The 23405-nt window shown below is 46.0% G+C and overlaps 1 protein-coding gene across 19 annotated transcripts in view; it reads right to left on the minus strand.

The window, feature by feature from the left end:
- The window catches only part of C28H10orf90 (chromosome 28 C10orf90 homolog), a 214997-nt gene that overhangs the window by 65134 nt on the left and 126458 nt on the right, over positions 1 to 23405 (minus strand). For 14 of the 19 annotated variants that reach the window (XR_007406752.1, XR_007406748.1, XR_007406744.1 and 11 more), the window contains 2 exons: positions 11153 to 11242; positions 3951 to 4042 (listed from right to left, as the gene is read on the minus strand). Coding sequence is in view for 8 of the 19 variants with exons in the window: in XM_049103204.1 (XP_048959161.1) it covers positions 3951 to 4042; positions 11153 to 11242 (182 nt within the window). In the remaining 11 variants the exon portion in view is untranslated. Of the gene's footprint in view, positions 1 to 3950; positions 4043 to 10365; positions 10550 to 11152; positions 11243 to 23405 lie in introns of all 19 variants that reach the window. The other 5 variants (XR_007406747.1, XM_035707819.2, XM_035707814.2 and 2 more) reach the window with 2 other exon arrangements.

Consider the following 23405-nt stretch of genomic DNA (forward strand, 5'->3'; position numbering starts at 1 on the left):
ACAAAAGCCCCAACGGACAACTGAGAGAAACTAAAAAAGAAACACTTTCCTCTTTGCTCGTCAATTCACATCCTACTCTTGTATGGGAAGTTCTATTTAGCAGATCCTATTTTCTCATTAAGCTCCATTAAATCATTAAAGATAAGGTCCAACCTCTTAAAAATCCGGCAGCCATAACACAGCACCATAGTCTGGGTGGCTTAAAACCAGAAATTTTATTTTGTCACAATTCTGGAGGCTGGAAGTCAGAGAGCAAGGAGCCGGCATGGTGGGTTCCTTCTGAGTCTTCTCCCCGTGTCTTCACATTGTCTTCCCTCAGCGTGTGACTATGTCCCAACATCCTCCTGTTGTAAGGGTGTCGGTCGTATTGGATAAGGCCCACCTTGCTGACCTCATTTAACCTCAATTACCTCTTTAAAGATTCTGTCTCCAAACACAATCACACTCTGTCATTCTGGGAGTTAGGACTTCCACACATGCATTCGGAGTGGGGGGAGACATAGTCCATGACTGACAATACAATACATCACTTTGTGTCCAGCTCTTCTTCCGGGGCTGGGAAACCAAGAAAGAGATGAGACAGAGGAGCTATTTGATGTTCCAAACTTGGCCCACTGCTTTTAAAACGGGGCCACTTTTTAGAAAAGTGATCTCATCGTTCACATCAAATATCTTTCCCAATGAAGCTATTTCAAGGTGCCACTCCGTCTGTTCTTTATATTGGGTTCACTGAACATGGCTTTGGAAAAAAAAAAAAAAGTATCTTTTATCTAAAATAAGATTAACTGATGTAAGATTTGATTTGAGAAGAAAATAATCTTGCATTTAGAGTAGAACATTCAAGGTCAGGGAAAGGTCAAATGAATAGTTGGATTTCATGTCTTGCCTGGGCAATAAATTACCCATTTCCTGACCATCCTCGTACCACATTCGTCTGTGTGTATTTTCTTTCTCGTAAATGCTGCTTTAAGATATTGATTTCTTTTAAATGTTTCAAACATGATTTTGAAGGGCTGGTAACTGCTTTCCTAGTTTTATGCATTTTATTGACTGTTTTTAACTTTATATTTATGCCATAAGGCATATTACTATAAGGCACCATTTCATAAATTGAAGAAAGAGATAAGCAGCGGATGGTCAGAGAAATCAGATCCTGAGCCACTGGGATGAGGATGCTTCCATTCCTGTTGCAATTTATTTCTCCAAAGGATAAGCATCTAATCCAACCTGTGGCTTTGAAATCTATATTTTTCTCCACTTGACAATTCTTGCCATTTTCATGGCTGCTCTGCAGCCTACAACTATGTTTGCCAGATGGATTCTTCAGCCCCATGTCTGCACGGATACTCTCTACAGCCACCTCCGCACTAGCTGCAAGCATGTTTACTCCTTTTTATTTGATCCAGAATTATCACCACTAAGCAATCTGTCAACCTAGTGGCATTTCATCATGCATGTAAGAGTGTTTTCAAATGTGAGTTCACTCTGGTATGTAGCGGTGGAGAAAGACCGGTTTAAGACAGATGGAAGAATTGTAGCTTTTCTCCATCTCCGTCCTAAAACTTTTGTCCTTCTATGCACTTACAAGAAATGAAAGGACTCTTTGCAGTGTAACATATAACAGTGAAAAGCTGGAAAGAATCCAAATGTCTTTTAAAAGGGGATCGGGTAAGTAAATCAGGGCAGGCACAACTGCATTGTATTCCATAGAAATTAAAAATAAAGATTACAAAGAATTTACACACCATGGGAAATTGCTTGTGATGGAATCTTATGTAATAAAAGAGAGCCATAAAAGTTGATGTGCATTCTAGTTTTATGTAAAAAAAAAGTTGCATGGGAAAAATAAGGGAATGAAATATATATCAATATTTTCTTACTTATATATTTCTATATTTTCCTAAGTGTCTACATGGAGCTGCCAGTACTTTTGTGATCAGGAAAATTTAAACGTTGTTTTTTCAAAGAAGAAAACCCTGTTCCATATTTCATTCCTTTTAAATAATCACTTGGTTGAAGAAGTGCCTGCATATCATTTCTACAGCTTCGACGAATTTTGAAAGGAAAAGTGATCAATCTTGTGCAGGCTCCGGCGGAGAGGCGGAGATTTATGGCAGTTACAAAGGAAGGGCATCCGTTTGGAGTGTTTCATCATCTTACAGCATCCTTATAACAAACACACAGGGACAAGCTTTAAAAGCTCAAAGTTAGGAGGGAAATTTGAAAGTCACACTACTGATAAGATCAAAGCTGATGGTCCAGATCACTCCAAAGCAGATGTTTAGAAGGTGTGATTTCTGGGAGTTATTTAATTCAATCATAGATAATGACTGTGTGAGTGTGTGTGTGTGTGTGTGTGTGTGTGTGTGTTATGGAGACCCAGCTGCATGGCTGCAAAGATCTTTATCACTAATAACCAAACTAGTTTTAACATCAATAGGAAAATGCTGGAATTTGCCAGCTCAGTGTCAAAAGCAGGTGAGAAAGACCTTCAGCTTGTATCCTTCTTAAAAGAGAAGCAATCAACTTCATCATTATCCTGCCCTTCTTAACTGGGAACCTGCTTCCAGGGATGGTTCTCCATGATCCACTGTTCTTGTTCTTTTCCCTCCCTGCAACCTGAGGTTCCTGCTCCTGCTCCCCAGGAACAAATCAGTGATAGCCCAGCATCTTTACATCTTTAGACAGTGAGCTCAGTGTTTCCCTATAGAAAGGGCTTCAAGTATTGGGGTGCCTAAATAGATGGTTCGGTGGTTGACCGTCTGCCTTCAGCTCAGGTCATGATCCCAAGGGCCTGGGATTGAGTCCTGCATTGGGCACCCTGCTGGGAGCCTACTTCTCCCTCTGCCTATGTCTCTGCCTCTTTCTCTGGGTCTCTCATGACTAAATAAATAAAATCTTCCAAAAAGGGCGGGGGGGGCTTTAAGTATTGACAACTAGACTTCACACCCAGAATGGCATCGTTTCTCTGTCATGTGGGAGTTCAGTCCTGGGATCTCTGAGGGAAATGTTGAACTTCGTTAAATGCAGAGCTAAATCAAAGGATAATACCTAAGACAAGTATTTTGGGGGGGAAACAATTTTTTTTACAGGTACCCTTGCCACTTGAATCTGTCATGAGACATCAATTCTTATAATCCCACAATCTCTTAGAATTACAAAAGTCGATGGCAGATTATCCATTTGTGAAAGACAACAGTGGTCTTGTAAGCTAATGCCTTGGACGGTTCCTTCTGGCTGGAAAGTCCACATAACTAGAATGAGCCTTCCCTGATGCCAGCCTTTCAAGCAAGATGAGAACAGAAGCTCTGGAGCTGGACAGCTGGGGGATTCAGGGCAAGTCAAGTACTAGAGGTACTGGAGCTTTACTTTTCTCACCTACAAAATAGGTATCATAATAATATCTCCCTCCAGGGACTGTGGGAAGGATGGAATGAGTCAGTCAATTAGCCAGAACCTGGTGTGAGAGACACTGGCGGTATTAACCACCATGTACAGAGTCTTTGTTCTCTAGAATCAGAAACATTTCATTTTATAAATATGACCTCTAATTTTCTCCCTATTTCAGACAACTGACATTTTCTGCCATTATAACAATGTATACTAGCTTGTTAGATTTCCAATTATCTCTTCTCCACCTTCCAAGTGCTGCATGGCATCATCCTGTCTCTCTCCAGCAGATTAATTTTGGTTTAAAATGGAGATTCAATCACCATCCTCTCCTATGATACTGCAAATTTACAAATTGTTGGCGAGGATTATAAAAGAATAATTATACAGCATGTACTTCAACCTAACAAGTCTTAGCCATCGATGGTTAGATTTTCTGCTGCCTTAATTCAGTTTTGACTAAACAAAGTAAAATGCAAACACAACATAAGGAGGCCAGTGATCATGTTTTATAGTTGGCTGCATTTTGCTGACTACCTTAGAAGTTAGAAACATGTTACCTCGGTGAAGTCAGATTTCTTCTCTGTAACATCAGACTGAAGATTTTTAAGGGTGATTCGATCATTTGTAGTGTACCGGTTGTCCCGTAATCCTAGGCAAAAGGAGATAATATTGCTACCTTTTAGTACATGAAAGGATGAGATGGCCTCTATGACTCTACTAGGAAGTTTCACATCACCTCGTCAGGTATTATTACCAGTCAAGGGTGAAGCCAGTATATTTTGACCCATGATAAAACCTTGTGCATTGCCCTCATTCATTCTACCCCCCCTTTACTTAGGCTCTATGATTTTATTATTATTTAGTTTACAATTAGGCTGCAAGATTCCTTCTTCCACCCAGCAGTTGTTTATGTTCCTGGATTTAGTAATAATTGAACAAGTTCGGAATGCTCACAGTCTCCCTCATCTTGAGTTTACACCCAGCAGGAGAGAAAACCACATCTAAGAGATTCCCAGCACCACTCGAGTTAAGAAAGGCTGAAACATTATGACCAACTTTCATCCAATGTCTTAACACAACAGCGCTTGAAGGAGCCATGATTGGCGCAGACGCAGACATCGAAGCTGCTTTTGAATGGCTGAGGATAATCCTGTGATAATACTGCAAGGACACGTGAGACACCATGGGCAGCCCTCCACAGAGACACCTGCCATCCTGATGGCCTGGGATATCATCAGATCCAAGTGCACACACTGGCGGCGAATTGTGAACCTGGATTCCAGTTCTGGCCCCACCACCCACGAACTTGATAACAATGGACAAGTTGGAATCTCCTGATCCACCAAACCTGGCCTGCATGCCTCATAGAGCCCTGGATGGAATCCACAACCCAACAGCATTATGATCACCTGTTGCTAATGTAGGAACGTATGTAAACACAGGAAGGTGGGGTAGAGAGGAGAGTCTGTGTAGCCCAATCTCTGCAGCCCAGGTAACAGTGCTGCCTCCACGATGCAGATATTCTGGGGAAAGTGATTTTTCCAGAGCCTACACAGAGTGATTCCCCAACAGCTGGTGCTGGTGATAAGAAAAAAGAGACTTAAGAAGTAGCTTTCTAAGTTAGACTCCTATCTTCATCAACTCATGAGAAGAGCTTATTACATATATATTTACATATAATTCAAACAACTCGTTTTAAATCATTTAAAAATAATACAAAGCATTTTATGGAGCAAATGATACCTTATAGTATTTTTATGCTTGGCAGATTTGCAAAGGGGTCAGGACATGACTTGCGGGAATTTCAGGGGCCACTCTACCAGCCCACCCAAAGCCCGCTCATGTCCCACCTCGTCCTTGGGTGATGAGGCCCCCATCAGCTCTGTCCCAGACGTGTGGTTGTGCCTCCATCTCTGCCTGTTATTGAGTGACAGAGATAGTCATCCAAGATGATGTGCACAGATTACTTTCCATGAAGCGCAAATATAAGACCTGAAAGATCTCATGGATTTCTGTGCAGAGTCGATGCGTCATGATGAGCTGACAATAAAGCTGATGAAGATGGAAATCTCCTGGCTCTAGTCAGACAGCATCGTGTAAAGAACTCTAAAGTCAGCAGAGACCTGGGGGCCGGCGAGGCCCAGAGCTGCAGCCCAGCCCAGCCCAGCCCCAAGCTCATGGGCAGTAGGTGAGCTACTCATCCTCTCAGAGTTTCTGCAGCCACAAAATGCAGAGAAGAACACCTCTCGCCCAGCCTTGTTATCATGCCCCGAGGCTAGTGTATGTAAAGTACGTGGGCCAGGGTGGCATCTGGGGTTAATATTTGATAAACCACACTGGTGAGGACTGTTTGTGAGCGTGACCAAGGCAGCACCACCTCCCACCCTGTGCCCCAGATGGTCGCTAGAGTCAGACCACACAGTCCCAGAGTCTGTAGCTACTGGTGTGGCTTTGGGCAAATCACTCAGCATCCCGTGGCTCCTTGCTATGAAGTTGGAGGTGACAATGGAGCCTACTTGATAGAGGTACTGGGAAAGAGTAAGTGGCCTAACTAATTAGCCCTCAACACAATGCCCAGAACCCAAGGATATGTGATAAACATCAGCTACAGGGAAGTTGCATCACCCTCGGTGGAGAGGAGGGACAGCACTGGGCCAGACAAGCAGGGGCTGTGTGTTCGTGGCCTGTAGCTGCTGCATCAGTGATCGCCAACTGTGAGGCCTGTTATCTTATGGTTATGGAGCTCAGACATCCATTGGGAATGAGTCTCACAGGGCTAAAGTCTCAGTACCCAGGGGCTGCACTCCTTTGGGAGGCTCTAGGGAGAATGTTTCCTTGCCTGTCCAGCTTCAAGAGCCCACCGGCTTTCCTTGGCTCCTGGCTCCACATCACTCACATTGTGCTCCCACCATCACTTCTCCCCCTCTCTCTGACCCTCCCACCTCCTTCTTACCCTTGTGATTAGACTGGGCCCACAGATAGTCCAGGATAGTTGTCTCGTCCCATGGTTCTCAACCATACCTGCAAAATCCCTTTTGCCACGAAGGGTAATATGACCACCACTTCTGGGGACGAGGACGTGGACATATTTGGGGGCACCCCTGTTGTGCCTATCAAAGACTAGTTGGGGGCAGCCCCGGTGGCTCAGCAATTTAGCACGACCTTCAGCCCAGGGCCTGATCCTGGAGTCTTGGGATCGAGTCCCACATCAGGCTCCCTGCATGGAGCCTGCTCCTCCCTCTGCCTGTGTCTCTGCCTCTCTCTCTGTGTGTGTCTGTCATGAATAAATAAATAAAATCTTTAAAAAAAAGACTAATTGGGGAGACTAAGGTAGATGCTTTGGATGAAATTTAGGGCCTTTAAAACAACAAATCGAGAGTCTGTGTAGCAAACAAGGGAAGACACAATGGGCTGTCTATTGAAAGAAAGGAAACAAAAACTTATGAGCCACATGATTGCAGCATTAAAAGAAAATTTTTAATATGTGTGAGAATTCATAAAACCAGTAAACTTGTAACTGAGAGCCATGAACCTAGTTTTGAGTGAAAATGAGGTAGGACTGGAGCCACACATGAGGATGCCTGACATAACGACCTCAAAGGAAATGAGGAGGTGAGTTACCAGAGTGGGTTAAAGCATGGTATTAGGGAAAGAAAGACCCCGATTCAAACCCATTTTGCCACTAATCACTCAGTCAATTTAAGTAATTTTGGGTAAGTTACTTAAATTGTTAGTCTTATTTTCCCATGTGTCAGAGGAAGCAAGACCCGTCTCCTAGAGTGGCTACAAGAAATAATGAGATGATGAATATCAAGACCTGAGCAGAGTGCCCAGCATGTGGTGATGACACAACCCTGCCCTCACCCTGTGCCTTCCACTTGACCACATAACTGTTGCCACCGGTAAAGGTCCACACCATCGGGTGACCTGCCCTGGCATCTCTGAGTAAGGCCAAGCTGGGGGAATGCTTGGGGCAGGTTAGCAAGAACAAGGGTAATAGTTTTGGCTTTTCCACTAGCTGGGATCCACCAGTTCTATGGGAAAAGGGTTCACATCTCCAGTACAGAAAACACATTAACCAGAATGGACTGCACCTGGACTTGGTCTTGCTCTCAGAACAAGGACAGGAGGGGTCCAGACCAGTTGGCTCCTTCTCTCCACAGTGGGAGCTGGTCTGGCCTGGATCTCTCACAGGCGCAGGTGAAGTCTACTCTGCATCAAGAAATTGTCCTGGTTAAAACATAAAAAACAACAACAAAAAAAAACTGGCAGTAGGTGGGCAGGCCCTGAGCACCTGCAGGACATACACCAACCAGCTATGTGTCATCACAGAAATCCAGCAACCTGGGGCCAAATTCTAAGTTTTGTCACTCTGTGTAGTTTACATAACCCCATCATTTCTGCTTCCCCCTCTAAGAAATTAGAACCTGGAGCTGTCTCTGTTGGGAGGGCAGCTGTCAGAGACTCACAGCTTCACTCTTCTCTGAGAACGGCCCTCTATGGAGGCTGCGCCTTTCTCTATATTGGTTCACAGCCCAGGATGGGGCACAAAATGGGTACAAACCCAGGGAAGCTTTGTTGTTTATGCCCTGAGCGTAACCCACAGCCAGGCTGTACCTGAGACCCCATCAGGGCTCCTTAGCTCTCTCACAGTCCTACCTGGACAGCACCCTCTCGCACCTGCCCTCAGTCCCAGCCTCTGCTCCTTGTAAACCCAATGGGGCCCTACCACACTGTGCTGGTTAAGAAGGAGGGCTTTCAAAGTGGGGCTCCTAGATCACAATTCATCATGGGTGAACTTGTTAGAAGTGCACCTTCTCAGGCCCCACCTGCTGACCTGCAGATCTACTGAATAAAACTCAGGTGGGGCTTAGCCATCAACGTTTTAGCAAGCCCTACGGAACATTCAATGCAGCTCAGGTCCAAGAACACTGCTGGTCTTAGGCCAACCAGCTCTTCCACAAATGACGACTTTGAGGTCCCGGGAGGAAACCACATGCTTTCTGATGCAAAACCACCTCCCCTGGCTTTTAGAAAGCCATATCTAGGGGATCTAAATGGATTTTAACCAATGACTTCAATTACAATGAAGGCATCAAGAACGCCAGCATGCTGACTTTCATTCTGAAATGAATTTAAAAGTCAGTCCAGTTGGCCAACAATTCATTGCTGGTTTATGGATCAGCCGTGTTTGGTGCCCAGTGCTCTGGGCCTCTGGCCCCAGGGAGTGTGTCAGCACACAAGCATGTCTGAAGAGGTCTTCTCTTCCAAGACGGTTGGAAGGATTATATATACACTTCTGTCTTCATCATCCTGCACCACTCACCCAAAGCCACCCATCCCCAACTTTAGGCCCCTTCCCAGAGGCCACAAGCAACCCATTGCTCATTGAGGCCTTGAGCCGGACACTCCTGGAATCCAGATTTCCTCTCTGGGGAAAGTGCACTTCAGCCATGGAATCCAGAGCAGGAATTTATGTGGTGCCCAGGGTGTTAAGGCCCCCAGTGAGCCCCTCTCTTGCCCACGGCTCTGTCACAGAGAGAGCCCTGCCAGCCAAGGGACTGGTAGGGTTTGGGAGGGGGACACTGGAAACGGCCCTGTAGGATGGGGTGAATGTAGACAAATATGGAAGCAGGATGGAGAGAAGGTGGCACAGCCCAAGCAGAGGTGAAAGAGAAAAGTGGGAATGGCTTAAAGCATAAAAGCAGAAGAATCTGGCATATTTGGAGAATGGCAAGTAGCACATCGGGTGAAGCACAGGGTAGGAGCAAGGAATGGCCTACAGTTCCCACACAGCATCTAACAATGCTTGAGTCATCACCATGAAACCAGCAGACAAGCACCTTCGTGCCTGCGAATGGCACCATCAAAGTGGTGCGCACATGAGGCGCACCCAACCTTCAGCCAGCGGGGTGAGCACGCGGTTGGCACTCCTCTACCATTCACATCCACATGCCCGCTTCTCGGACCACAAATGCCCCTCACATGGTTTACTCAGAGCTCTCACGATGCTTTAACAATACCTTCAGAAAATATTTTAAAATAGGCATTTTTCAGAATCACTTATCCAATTTCAATTCAGCTAGTCACTTCTGTGGGATTTGACCTTGTTGGCTACCCAATGCCTCTGGAAGTTCTTTCCGTCTTTGACTTCTGGAAGGACGGGTCATCTGTCTTCCTCCCAGCTACGGTGTCCTTTCCTTTGTGGGTTCTCTCCTTGACCCCGCCTTGTCTCCCCCCTTGGGCTCTCATGCCAAACCTCAAGACGCATCTTGGCCTTTGCTTGCTTTATAAACCAATGGCAAGGAAGGACCCAGATCTCATCCTTGAGTACCAGCTAGAACCAGCCTCAAGCTCGGCTAGCTTGAAAGGGAACCAGCCACCGTGTCCCAAGTTGCTGCCACCACTGGCCTCCTCTGCCTCTTCTCCCTCGGCCAACCCTGCATCCATTATTTTGGTGAGTCGCCCCCATCCTCTTATCACCCACAATAGAAATTGAGGTGTCCCCTTCTACACACACCTCCTTTCTCTCATCTCACCTCCAATGTCCAGCGGAAAGCCAAGACCGGTTTCCTCTTATGAAATAGGCTCTGCTCTATCCCATCTGTTTCATCTCCCTTGCATTGCCTGGTCTTGTCAAGGTCACAGTCAAGCTGGTGACCCCACAGCCTTGTCTCCTGTCTGGTTCCCCCAAATCCCCTCGACGTCACCAGTTTGTGACCTTGTGGCTCCTTTGGAAAATCTAATGAAAGGATTCCCCCCCCTTACCCTCCCTGCCCCGACCCCCAAACAGAGCCTGGGAAATATACACATAAAAACCTGAGCTCATGTGCCCAGGCTCCTGGGGCTCCCGGAAAGGAGGCTAAAATTCCTTAAAACAAGCCTGCCACTCCTTCCCAGACGTGGTGGCTTCCACCCCTCTTTGATCTCAGGTGCCACCTTTCCAATCCTCCTGGCCAGCTCACTGCTCACCTTGGATCCAGCTCTGGAGCATCTCCTCCGAGAAGGGCTTCTTGGGCTGCCCCCTCCACCTGACACCCCCTGCCCCATGCTGCATTGCCCTCCGGTCTGTGCCGGTGCCTGCATTCACTTCCTAGGGCTGCCGTAGCTAATGATCACCGATGAGGTGGCCATAGAGATGTATTGTGTCACAGTTCTGGAAGCCAGAAATCTGAAATCAAGGTGCCGGCAGGGCCAAGGGGGAGAATCCTCCCTTGTCTCTTGCTGGCTGCTGCTGGTGGCCGGGCATCCTTAGTGTTTCTTAGCTCATAGCAACAGAACGCTCAGGTCTGTGTCCACAATCACACGGGTCTCAGCGTCTGCAAATCCCTCCCTTTACAAGGGCACCAGCCACTGGGTTTTAAGACCAACCCTAATCCTGTCTGACCTCATCTTGTTGTATCTGCAAGGATTCTATTTCCAAATTAGGTCATGTTCATGGGTGTTAGGAGGTTAGGACTCACTCCAACATTATCTTTTGGGGGGGAACACAGTTCAACCTGCCCCTGTGCCCCCAACAGGCTGTCACTACCATCCATCCTTACTTACTACACCGTGCTGTAACCACCCGTTCAAGAGGCTGTCTCCCCCATTGGACCGAGGTCTTTAGGGGACATGCTATTCATCTCCTTCCTCCGGTGCCTAGTCCAGCCACCTGGCCAACTGAGGACACTCACTGTTGACTGAATGAACAAATGATTTTATATTTTGATAACAGTTACATCTGTGAGGGGCAAAAAAAAAAAAAATCACAACATACCTTCTTCAGACAGTTTTATCATATTCCACTGGCGTTTCAAAGACATTTGACTCAGTTTCAGAGGTCTGTTAATGACAAGGATGTTTCTGGCTAAAAAATATAAAAATAAAAATAAGAAAGAAAAGAAAAAAAGAAATATCAGGCACACTTTACATCTGTAGCTACTCTTGGAATGAGTCAGGCTGCCGCGGTCCACCCTGGGCGGAAGAGCCTCGGAGGGTTCTATCTGTGATGAAGTCACCAGAATGTTTATGGGGCAACCAGGGGTGGGGGAGGGAGTCCACCTTGGCTCCATTTCTCATTGGCAACAACAGCAACCATCACCGTGATGTTTCTATCTGAGGTTCTCTGAGAAGTGAGAAGAGCTGGCACGACCATTATTTACAAGTTTCTGCAGAGCACTGAGATACGAGTCAAGGAGCTGTTCTCTCTAGTGCCTACATTCGGACACCATCTTCTCCTCTTCCTCACCAACTTCTCACTCCTTCATTTTTCGCCTGGCTTGGGTGACACTGGTTCTCTTGCCAGGCAGCATTTTTTACTATTTAAAAGTGCCCTGAGTGTGACCATACACTCAGGAAAACACCACAATGTTAATTTGTTTAATCTGCTTTTAACGTGTTACCAAATTCTGCAAACCAGGTCACCTAGAATATTGGGCAACATGACAGTCTTTATCATGCAAGCTGTTTTAAGAACAATCGGTTTTCCTGCAACTTAATAAAACACCTTTGACACTAAATTATAACGAACATTGTTTTATAATTCATGCCCGACTACATCTGAGGTAGCTTATAATTAGCAACAAGGATTTTGTTGTTGTTGTTGTTAAAGGTAAACCCGTGATAAAAGAGGCAAGCGATAGGCTGGAGAAATCGCTGACCCATAACGTCTGGTCTAAAAGATGACACTGGCACAGATGAATCACAACCTAAGGGCGAGTTTGCCACAGCCAAGGCCAAAGGGAGGCATGATAAATTGCATAACTCATTGCCTTTCAAATGAAATACGATGTTTCGTAAGGAAAGTGGTTTCATCCCCTGGGATAAGACATTGGGAGCAGGGGAGGGGGGGGTCACTACATAAATGGACAGCACCTGTGTGAGTCTTTCCGTAAACACCAAACCGGTAGAAACTTCCCTGGATAATCCCAAAGTGCTTTGAGTCTGGTCAACGTCACTAATACAACTTAATGGCTAAAATTTCTCTTTCCATCTCTGCAAGACAATCGATGTTGGATTCAGTGTGATCTTCTTTAATGCTCAAACTGGCCTTATGAGGAGGGCACTATTATTACCCCCGTTTTACAGGTAAGGAAGCTGAGCCTCATTTAAGTGCTGCAAGGGTCACCCATCCAGGAGGCCTCCAGCTAGGACTTTGCAATACTACTGATCACTGTCCTGTAGCAAAGGTAGAAACCAGGCAGATTGAGAAAGTGCCTGGATTTTGGTGGCAGGGCCAAGGTGACACCGGCGCTACCACATTCTTATGCTATCATCTTGGACAAGATGCACACCCTCCAAGCCTGGGTTTGCTCCTCGGACAGAGAGGCACTGTAGGGCTGGGAACTGTGAAATGAGGTAAATAAAGGTTTTCATGGGCTCAGCACAGTGCCTGGCACACAGTGGGCCCTGGAGAAAATGGAACGTATTATCAGCCATAGTTTTACACAAAATTTTTAATCTCAGAAAATTGAGGTAATAAAGATGTTTTAAGTGTATCCACCCATTTTGTAGCCATTTTGTAGCTGGTTTCTGAGATGCCTGGAGCCTAAGGCACCGCATGTCCGTCCCCCAGTGTCCCGGGTTGGCTCCCTGGGGACAGCGCAAGGGCTGTGCACTGACTGTGATTGCGCGTGTGCATCAGTCTACGAGCCCTGACACCCGCTCATGTCAGGTGAGTACTCATGTACTCACACCACGAGCTCGGTGCCACAAACGTGTAAATGAGAACCCAACATCTTTGAGCACCTGAGTGAGGTGCTGGGGTAACAAAGATGAATAGCACACAGGAGTCCCCGTCTTTGAAAAGCTCAGAGCCTAATGGGGGAAGGAGACCCAAAACTAGGCCTCTTTCAGTGCAATGCAGACTTGATCATTTTCTCCTATGGACTATCTGCTTTTCTACCTTCAATTGTGGTAAAATACACGCAGCACAAAAGAACCATCTTAACCATTTGTAGGTGTCCAGTTCAGGGGCATTCGGTACGTCCCCACTGTCGTGCTCCAGAACTCTCTCATCTTGTAAGCTGAAACCCTGCACCCCTAAAAGCTCACCCCTCATTCCCCACCCGCCCCTCAGGCCCTGGAATCCACCCTCCTACTCTCTGTCTATATATTTGACTATTCTAGAAACCTAACATAAGTGGAATCATGCAGTGTTTGTCCTTTTGTGCCTGGCTTGTTTCACGGAGCGTGTCCTCAGAGTTCCTGCGCGCTGCGACTGGCGTCAGCATTTCCTTCCTCTTCAAGGCTGAGTAATATTCCACTGTTTGTAGAGAGCACATTTTGTCTCTCCGTTCACGCGTTGCCAGGCATTCAGGTTGCTTGCACCCCGCGGTCACTGTGAATAAAGCTACTCTGGACACGGCCGTACAAATATCTCTTTGAGTTCCTGCTTTGAATTCTTCCTGCGGGTTACCTTCTACCTTTTTTCTGATTTCCTATTGGTCTTATTACCTAACATTTGCTTGGCAAACTCTAGGGTTCTTTTTTGAGGGGGTGGGCAGGACAAAGAGATGGACACATGGAGAGATCACTTTAGTAGTCCTCTTAAAAGTGTCCTTGAAAAATTATCATTTCCCGGCTTTGTACATGCACGGGGCAGGGCGGACGGGACAGGTAGGGGGTCATCTTGTTTTATGTCCTTGACAGAGGTAAGCAAGAAAGCACAGGTGGCCTCTGTCATGTAACCCAGGTACCTTTGATGTGGGCTCCAATGTGAAGGAGAGAGAACACACCTCCCCTCTCAAAGAAGACTCCATGAGTGGGGACCAGGGGGCGGGGCAACCCGGGTCAGAGAGAACCAGGGCCTGGTGGTGGGGCAGGGGTTGTGCTGGGCTCCCAGGGAAGGTGTCGGCTCACCTACACGAGGGGCCTGGGTCCGGGCAGCACCAAGGTTGAAAGCAGGCAGTGTTCCCTCATTTCTTTTGGCTTTAAAAGGGACACAGCGCACTACGGCGGGCAGGGTCCAGGCGGGCAGCAAGGACACTGGGCTCCCGTCCCACCTGGCCACTCGACTGGGACCCTGAGCAGGTCAGCCCACCTTCCAGGCTCAGCTTCCCCGTCTGTGACATGTAGGGTGGTGGGGGCCCGCGTGGCCTCGGGGACACCGTGTCGTTCTGCTACATGGCCCTGTCCCGAGACGGCCAGCTGCAAGGTGTCAGGGACATTTGAGGGGTGAGCGCGTGGGAACACGGCTCCCGCTCGGGGCCTGCTTCCTTCACCAGGCGGAACACACATCGTTACACGCTCTCTTCTTCAAGGATCATCAAGCTCGCTGAACAAGAGTCACTATTACCTCGCATCGGAAGTCACAGAGTGGTTGGATTCCAGAGGGGCCGGCGCCCTCCCCAGGTGGAGGCAGAAACCTGGGACCCTGGGGTGGACAACAGGGGTCCGCCGGGCCCGGCGCCCCCGGTGAGACCCAGGCCCCCGCCACCGAGGCCACCCCCTGCAGGACGGGCCGGGGGGTCATCTGCTTTGAGCCCAGGCCTGGATGGCAGCCAACACGCAGGGATGAAGCGGGCCGCGTCCGGACACCTCCGGCGGAGAACCCGGAGCACGGCCCAGCTGCAGAGCCACGCCCTCCAGGGAGCCCCGAGAACCTGGCAGCTCGGTCCCTTATGGAAACCAGCTGCGGGGATATTTTCAGAAGATGTCAGGTGGGTCTCCTCTGCTTGCCGCCGGGACAAAGCCGGGAGGACCCAGGGAGGGTCGAAGGGTCGAGGGACGAAGCCGGGAGGAACACAGGCTGCCCCCTGAGCTGGCCACACCAGGGTGGTGCAGCACCCCAGGGGGCCCCGCAGCAAAGCTCTCGTGTAAGAGCCTCGGGCAGCATGGGGGTGGGGGCTGACCCAGGTCCAAAAGCCCTGCACCACAGGAAACCCCCAGGCTGGGAGATGCTCGCACATGCTCGGCCCCGAGCCCGGGGGTCTGCCCAGCAAGCCCAGGGGGCTCCCTACACAGTGCTCCCCTCGCCGGCTGGGGAGCTTGCTCTGCACATCACCGGGCTTCGGGTTTTGAGGGGTGTGGGTTTTCCTTCTTTGTTGCTTGTTTACTGGAACGAAGATCCAGGGCTCTGCGTTTCCTACTAGTCTCTCCTGCTCTAACAGACCCCGAATGCAGGCAAGAGCCAGGAAAACCACCCCCTTTAAACGTGGAGGCACCTAAGCATCGCAGGTGACGGGCTCATCTACAAGGGCCCCTCCGCAAAGACGAGACATGGAGGCTGGGGAGGGGCAGGGCTGGCCGGAGCAGGTCCAGCTCAGGAGTAGCAGGGGCGGGCTCACTCCTCGGAGACAGTCCTGATCTCCCGCTATCTTCTACGCCCCCCACCCCCTGGGCTGACCTTCCCTCCATGCAGCTGACTTCTGTTCATACAGCTTTATTGAGCTGTAACTCACGTACCATAAAGTTTACCCTTTACAGCATACAATTCGATGGGTTTGTATATTGACAAAGTTGGGCAACCATCACCACTGTCTGATTCCAGGACAGTCTCATCACCCTCCCGAGAAGCCCCCTCCCTGCTGTTCCCCATCACCCCTTCACCCCAGTCTCTGGCAACCACTTGTCTTCTTTCTCTGGATTTGCTTATTCTGGATATTGCCTATAAATGGAATCATATGACATGTAGCCTTCCAGTTTGGCTTCTTTCACGGAACATCATATTTCTAGGGTTCATGCCTGCAATAGTATGTGTGAGGCTCTCATTCCTTTCTACGGCTGAATACTATCCCATGGCACGGATACACCATATTCTGTGCATCTGTTCATCAGCTGATGGGCATCTGAATTGTTTTCACTTTTGGGTTTTAATGACTGATGCTGAACACTTGTGTACAAGGTTTTATGTGGACATAGGTTTTCCATCTCATGGTTCTATACTTAGGAGCAGAATTGCTGGGTCCTAGGGCAACTCCATGTTTAACTTCTTGGGGAAATGTCAAACTGGTTTCTGAAGTCCCTGCACCATTTTAAATTCCCACTAGCAATGTTCGAGGGTTCCACTTTTTCCTCATCTTTGCCAACACTTGCTCTTCTCCATTTCTTTGACTAGAGCCATCCCAGTGGGGGTGCAGTATCATCTCCTTGTAGTGTTGACTTTCCTTTTCCTAATGACTAAAATGTTTTATGCCTTTTCATATGATAGTTGGCTGCTTGCATATCTTCTTTGAAGAAATGTCTATTTTTAAATATTTTTATAGCAACTCTAGGAGAAAGATGCTCAAGGATGCCTCCTTTTCTGTCACCCACATAAATGAGTGAACAACAGTGATTCACAGACTCCCATCAGAGAGCATTTCACATTGATGTACCTTCAGCGAGAGTGACATCACTACATGGAGGCTAAGAGAATTTCTTTGGCATTCTACAGATAAGAGCTTGAGTTACCTTGGACACATAAAAAATTTGTGACTTAGAGATAGAAACAAAAAACCCCTAGTCTCTTAAATATAGAAAATAAGTGGTTACCAGAGAGGAAGTGGGAGCATGGGTGGGGGTGAAATAGATAAAGGGGAATAAGAGTATACTTATCGTGATGAGCACTGAGTAATGTATACAAATGTTGAATCACCTGAAACTAATATTATACTGTATGTTAACTGGAATTTAAATAAACATTTTTAAAAAAGAAATGTTAAATCGTTACATATACCTGAAGCTAATATAGCACTCTATATTATTTGTGCTCCAATAAAAATAAATAACAAAAAAGTTTGTGACTTAGACAAATCATCTAATGCTCTCTGCCTCAGTTTCCCCACCTGTAAAACAGGGATCATAATGTTTATTTCACTGTACTGTCATGAGAAGTAAGAGAAGACACACTGAAAACCCTTTGCACATGGCTTGGCATATAGGAAGCACCCAATACAATTCACTTCTTTATTCAGTGTATATATACACATATATATATATTCATATATAGCATCAACCATGGGCCAGTATAGGCCCAGAAGTCACAACAATGAGCAAAACAGACAGAAAATCTCTGCCTGTGTGGAGCTTATATGCAGCTTAACATTTTAGCAAAAGTTAATGATTCTAGTTATTATTATAATTCAACATTTTTACTCTTGATTGCAAAATAAGTACCAGCTCATCAGAAACCAGAAACTAGAATGACAAGATAAAGTTTCCCTAATGAACTTGAACTTTAGAGAGAGATGAAGCATTAGTTTCAGTAATTACGGCTCTCCTGCCGGCTCCCCAGAAAGGCCTTTTCTTCCTCTATACTTGCAGAGAGATATGAAGGAGAAATGCCTAAGAAGATACCCAGCAGTCGGTCCACAGGTCTTTGGAATATGAATAAAGGAGAGAATACCAAGATTTAGCACTTCCAGGTGTCTGAGCAAAGAGAGGGATAACACACCAACTGAAGGGAGTTTTAGAAGCTTCAGAACAGATAATTAAAAAAAAAATAGACTAAAAAAGAAAATGAGAGGCATCCTTGGGTAGAAAGAGCAAGCAGAGCGGCTTTTGATCCTGGAAAAACAGGTGGGGTGGAGGCAAGTGGCCCTGAATCTGAAACCTAAGGGTAACACTTGAGAGCTCCTCTGGGCATGGGGAACAAAACTTTCCTGAGCAAACGAGGGTGCAGGAAACACAAGCAACCCTGCTCTGTCGGGAAGTCAGTGGAAACACACAAAACTGACCTGCACTCAAGACCAGATTCACCATGGACTAGCCATGTGAACCGAACAAGTTGCTTGCCTTTTTTTTTATTTCATCATCTGCAAAATGGGTTGATCTATTCCAACCCCATCCAGCAGGTTAGACTCTCAATCCTTCTAAGAGAACATTTCCACCACCTAGGATGGGAGGCCTTTAGCATAACCTAGTTGTTGATACCCAGCTTACTGTGGGATTTTCTGGGATGTCCAGATGACCAGTCTCTTTGTGTGTGTGAGAGAATATGTCAAACCTAGGAGAACAGGAATATCAATAGGCTGGCTTTTTGGAGAAAGTCAGACGCACAAATAGTCAGGGAAGAGGAATTTACCCTATCAGATATCAAAATTTGCTTTAAAAGTGTAGAGAAAATGTCAGTGCATTGCTATAGGAATAAACAAAAAAACAACTAGTGGAAAAGAATAAGAAACCCAGAAAGAGACTTTCCCATATATGTAATGTGAAAAGAAATGAGGTAGTGTGGATAAACACAAACCATAATAGATGATGCTGGGACAATTAGTTGTCATTACTTTAAAAAACAAAATTTGTTCCCTACTCCTTACCACACCCACAAATCAGCTCCAGATAATCTAAAAACTTTAATCTGAAAGGTTAAGCTCTAGGATTATAAAGAGATAAAATAGTTAAGATCTCTATGATCTTGGGTAAGAAATTATAACTTTAAAATGTTCCCAAAGCAAACACTACTAAATAAAAGTTTGATTAATTTGAATAGTTTTAAGAATTACTGACTATTAATGGTGTAATAAAAAGAGAAAGCAAGCTACAAATTAGAAAAAGATATTTGTAACCCACAAAACAGAGTATCAAAACCAATAAAAAACTTCTATATCTGAAACTAATGATACACTGCATGTTAACTAATTGAATTTAAATAAAAGTTATTTTAAAAAACTTCTATAAATTAATTTGAGAAAGACTAGCAACTCAATGGAAATATAGGCAAAGACAGAACACAACATTTCTTGGAAGAGAATGTCCACTAAGCAACTGAAAAGAGAGATATAGATATATAGATATGATATTGGGGAAAATAACCTTATTAGTAAATAGAGAAATGAAAATAAAATCATAATAAGAGACCATTTCATAGCTACCCAACTGGTAAAAAATAACAATACTAGTTATTGATAAAGACCAGGGGCAGCTGTGACTCTCATGTATGGCTTGTGAGCATCAGCTGATACAACCAGTGAGAAAGTAACCTGGTGAAGGTGAAGATGAGCAATTTAGCTCTCATTTATAGTATTTGATCAAAATCTAACACTCCATCAATTATAAGATGTACCATTTTCTGTATCAGCAAGAAGGAAAAAAAGCTTCCAATTATGCTCTAAGGTATCACTAATTTTAAGACACATTCTGATTTCAGATGTATTAAAATATAAAAAACCCACATTTTAGGATAAATCAGCATGTATGTAAAAGAAACCTACTAATCAACACCAGAATTTATAAGACTGTCCATAGAGTCATTGCTTTTATTGGTAAAAACCTGAAAACAACCAAAATGTACTTTGATAGAACTTATAAATCGTGAGATATTCAACACTTCAGCAGTGAAAATAAATAAACTACAGGTGCACAGATCAACATGGGTGACAAAAAACAAATCAAAATAAGAGCATAAATTAGTGAAACAACATGAAAAAATGGAAAAATATTAACAAAACCAAAATTGGGTTTTCTGAGGGAAAAACAACAAAATCAATCAAGAGAAACATTCAAAACACATACAAGTAGCCACTGTCAGGAATGGAAGAAGTGTTACAACTACAGGCATGAAAAGGATAGTGAGGAGATATTATGAATACATTTTATAGGAATAAATTCAACAACATAGAAAAGATGTGCAAATTGCTTAAGAAAAACATGACTTACCAAAACTGACACAAGATAAAGTAGAAAATCTTAAGAGTCCTAGAGCTAATAAAGGAATTCAGTCATTATTAAAAACCTTTTTATAAGGAAAACTCTAGGCACATATGGCTTCACTGCAAATAAGGAATAGAATAAGATGGGAGAAAACCAAGTCTTAGCTCAAGCAGCCTGTAGGCATATATGGGAAAGATGAACTTTAAGGAAAACAAAAAATAATGCCAACTACAAGACTCTTGAGAAGTTAGAGACAGCAGCACAACCTATCAAGACTACTAGGAATACCTACAAAGCCATTACAAAAAAATATATATAGAGAGAGAGAGAGAAAGAAGGATTATAGGTCAATGTCCCTCATGAAGATGGACCAATGGTTCTCAGGGGTAATCTGCCTCCCAAGGGATGCTTGGCTGTGTCTGGAAACGTTTCTGGTTGTCACCACTGGAGGGGCAGGTGCTACTAGTGACAGCAGATATTCCCTTCCAGGAAGCCATAGAGTCTGGGCTCTGAGACACCCCCACCTCAGCCCACCCCCCACCCCCACCCCCGCCTCCCAGTGGCTAACATCACAACTACATCTTTGTCCCATGCCTCAGCACTTCCCTTGGCCCCAGGAACTCTCAGACCTTGGGCAGGGAGACTCTACTGGGCTCCATCAAAGTTGGGTCACCCCAGATCAATCCCCAGTAAGTGGAGTCAGGACTCACATGCAGAGTGAGCACAAAGCAAGCATTCTTTAAAAAAAAAAAAAAAAAAAAAAAAAAAAAAAAAAAAAAAGCTTGCTATTATGCTGCTAAACCCCATTCATAGAAACCCAGTAGGATTCCCAATAGGGCCATTTTGGAGTAAATCTCTTTCAACTCAGGGGAACTCTTGTCTTATCATTTAAGGCCCAGTTCAAACTATTTCCCTCTGGAAGCTTTTGCCCCCAGAAGAAACAACCAGTTGCTTTTCTGTGTTTCCAGAGCACCTCTCCCCAATGTATTACAATGGTCAGCAGTTGCCTCCCCAGGTGGAACGGACCTCGCAGGGCCAGGAGCCTACACCTTGGCACCCCCATTGCCCTGGAGCTTGGGGAGATGGAGCAATGAGAAGTGAACTCAGACATTGGAGGACCTGACACCAACTTTGACTTTAGCAAAGCTAAGTTCTCACAGCCCGTTTCCCATCTGTGACATGAGAAGAAGCACCCCACTCACTTCAGGGAATTGCTTACTGCAGGGAGAGCCCCCAGCACATGTGCCTGGCACATGGCAGAAACTGAGGAATGGCAGCTTCCAATTAGTATAAGAGCTAATTAAAAGTTTGCTCAACCGGGCTGAATTACACGTGCTGGTTCTCCCGGGGTGGGCCCAGTTCAGTGTTTCCACTGGCACCTTTCCTGAGAGGCCAGCATCCCCATAAGAACTGGGACTGGATTAGACCAGCGCCCCCAAGATGTGTCTGCAAATAAAGAAGAGGGAGAAGGAAAATGCAACGATGCTTTGAGAGCAGGAGGCATCGATTTCTTGCTCTCCACACCCTTACTTAGAGCTACCTGCCTCAGGTGCCCCCTCCTGCTCAGAGTGTCTGTCCTCCTTGCCCCCATGAGATCAGCTTCCCTGGGGAAGGACTGTCCATTATACATCCAGGGTGCAAGTCCTGTCCCACCAAACCCCCTACCATCCAAGTGAGATGCCAAGATACCTGCTTGTGCAGGACCCAGCTCTGTTTGGTACCTGATAATCTAGGCTTCCCATGCAGGCCTCTGAGCTCCTCCCTTCAGTGTCCAAACTACTCTGGTTTTGTCGCTGGGGAATTTCTGAGCTTCTGCTCCCTGACGTTTCATTTTTCTTTGGTGTCTCATTTGCCATCCCCCACTGTACTTGCTCTTATGGTCGTGACGGGGCATTTTGCTCTCCCGGTCTCCCAGTCCTCTGCATCTGGCTAGAAGCTGTCCTACCAAACAGAGGCTGTTGCAGTATTTGGGGTACACGGTCCCTCCTTTCGTAGGATATCGTTGGTGTCATAAACCAAGATCCAAGAGGCATATCCAGCTTTTTTATGATGTCTACAGAGATAGCTGTACTGCATCTCTTGCTCACTCCCTGGGGGTAGAAGAGATGGTGATGCCACAGGGTCCATACAACCTTAATTTTTCTACTAAGAATTATCCAGATCCCTAAAATGAACTCTAAGTTTTTTGTTGCTGCTGTTTTCCAGTTCTGCTTTCCTCCTCCCTCAGTAAAGTCACAGAAATAAGGCCTATCGGGTGCATCTGGAAGTTCTCAGCAGGCTCCCATTCACCTGGCACGCACACCATGAAACATGGCACTGTCTTTCGACACCCCAGCGGACTCTGCACAGGGTTGTTTCCCTTGGCAAGTCTCTGTGGGGTGACAGTCACCCCCATCAGCTCTGTGCTTCTCCTGGGAACAGAAACCAGCCACTTCCACCTTGTTGAGAAGGAGCTGATGCCCAGATGGCTTGCTCGCAGCATCTGAGGTCACACTCACAGGAAGAGCTATGTATTTTCATTTCAGGCCTGGACGATTTTTAAACAAATCTCCAAATATATCATGATACTCTTAATAGATTCCCGCTACCAGGTTGCAAAACATGAAGTTGTGCTCTACAGACCCCTACAAATCAAGTGCATTGTTTGAAATCCATGGATGTAAAGGAAACAGTGAGAAAAATATTTATAGTTGAAGCCCACAGCAGCAGGGATTCTTATTCTATAGATAATATTTTTTCATTTCCCTTTCATGTGTCTTGGATCTTCCCATTAGAACTAAAAGTCGTGGAAACATAGCCTTTTTTTTTCCTTGCAGGCAACACACAAGTGCTCTCTGGTCTCTGCTTACTCAATCAAGCCTTTCCCCTAAGAATCTCTGTGTTAGGGACCATGGCATGGAAAACGATGAGCCATAACAACACCTGCGTGCGGCATAGCTGTCCTTGAACCTCCAGGGCACACCAGCTCACACCCACATCAGGCGTGGGCGCTATAGTCCCTGCCCATTGTTCTTCTCCAAGGGCAATCTGAGCTATCACTGCAGTCCATTGATCCTCCAGGTGGAGCAGAATCTTGAGCCTACTCTTTTTCTTATTGGTGTGGAACAAAAGGTACAGCCCCTGAAGAGCCACCTGGGGCACAGGAGGGACACGGTTAGGACAGAAGTCCACCCTTTGCATGATGTGGGTTCTGGAAGGGGTTTCTTCAGTGGTGCTGCTCTGGGAAGAAGTGGGCACTGACAGGGGAACCAGGTCTTCAGTCTGGGACTTTTTGCCATCCCCCACTGTACTTGCTCTTATGGTCGTGACGGGGCATTTTGCTCTCCCGGTCTCCCAGTCCTCTGCATCTGGCTGGAAGCTGGGACTGGCTACAGTCTGGGACTTTTTGTCCCAGACTGTAGGACACAGAACCACCTCCATCTGTGGATGGGCAAGAGGGCTTGATACAGCTTTGAACT

The sequence above is a fragment of the Canis lupus genome, chromosome 28, assembly GCF_003254725.2.
Source record: "Canis lupus dingo isolate Sandy chromosome 28, ASM325472v2, whole genome shotgun sequence".
NCBI classification, from domain to species: domain Eukaryota; kingdom Metazoa; phylum Chordata; class Mammalia; order Carnivora; family Canidae; genus Canis; species Canis lupus.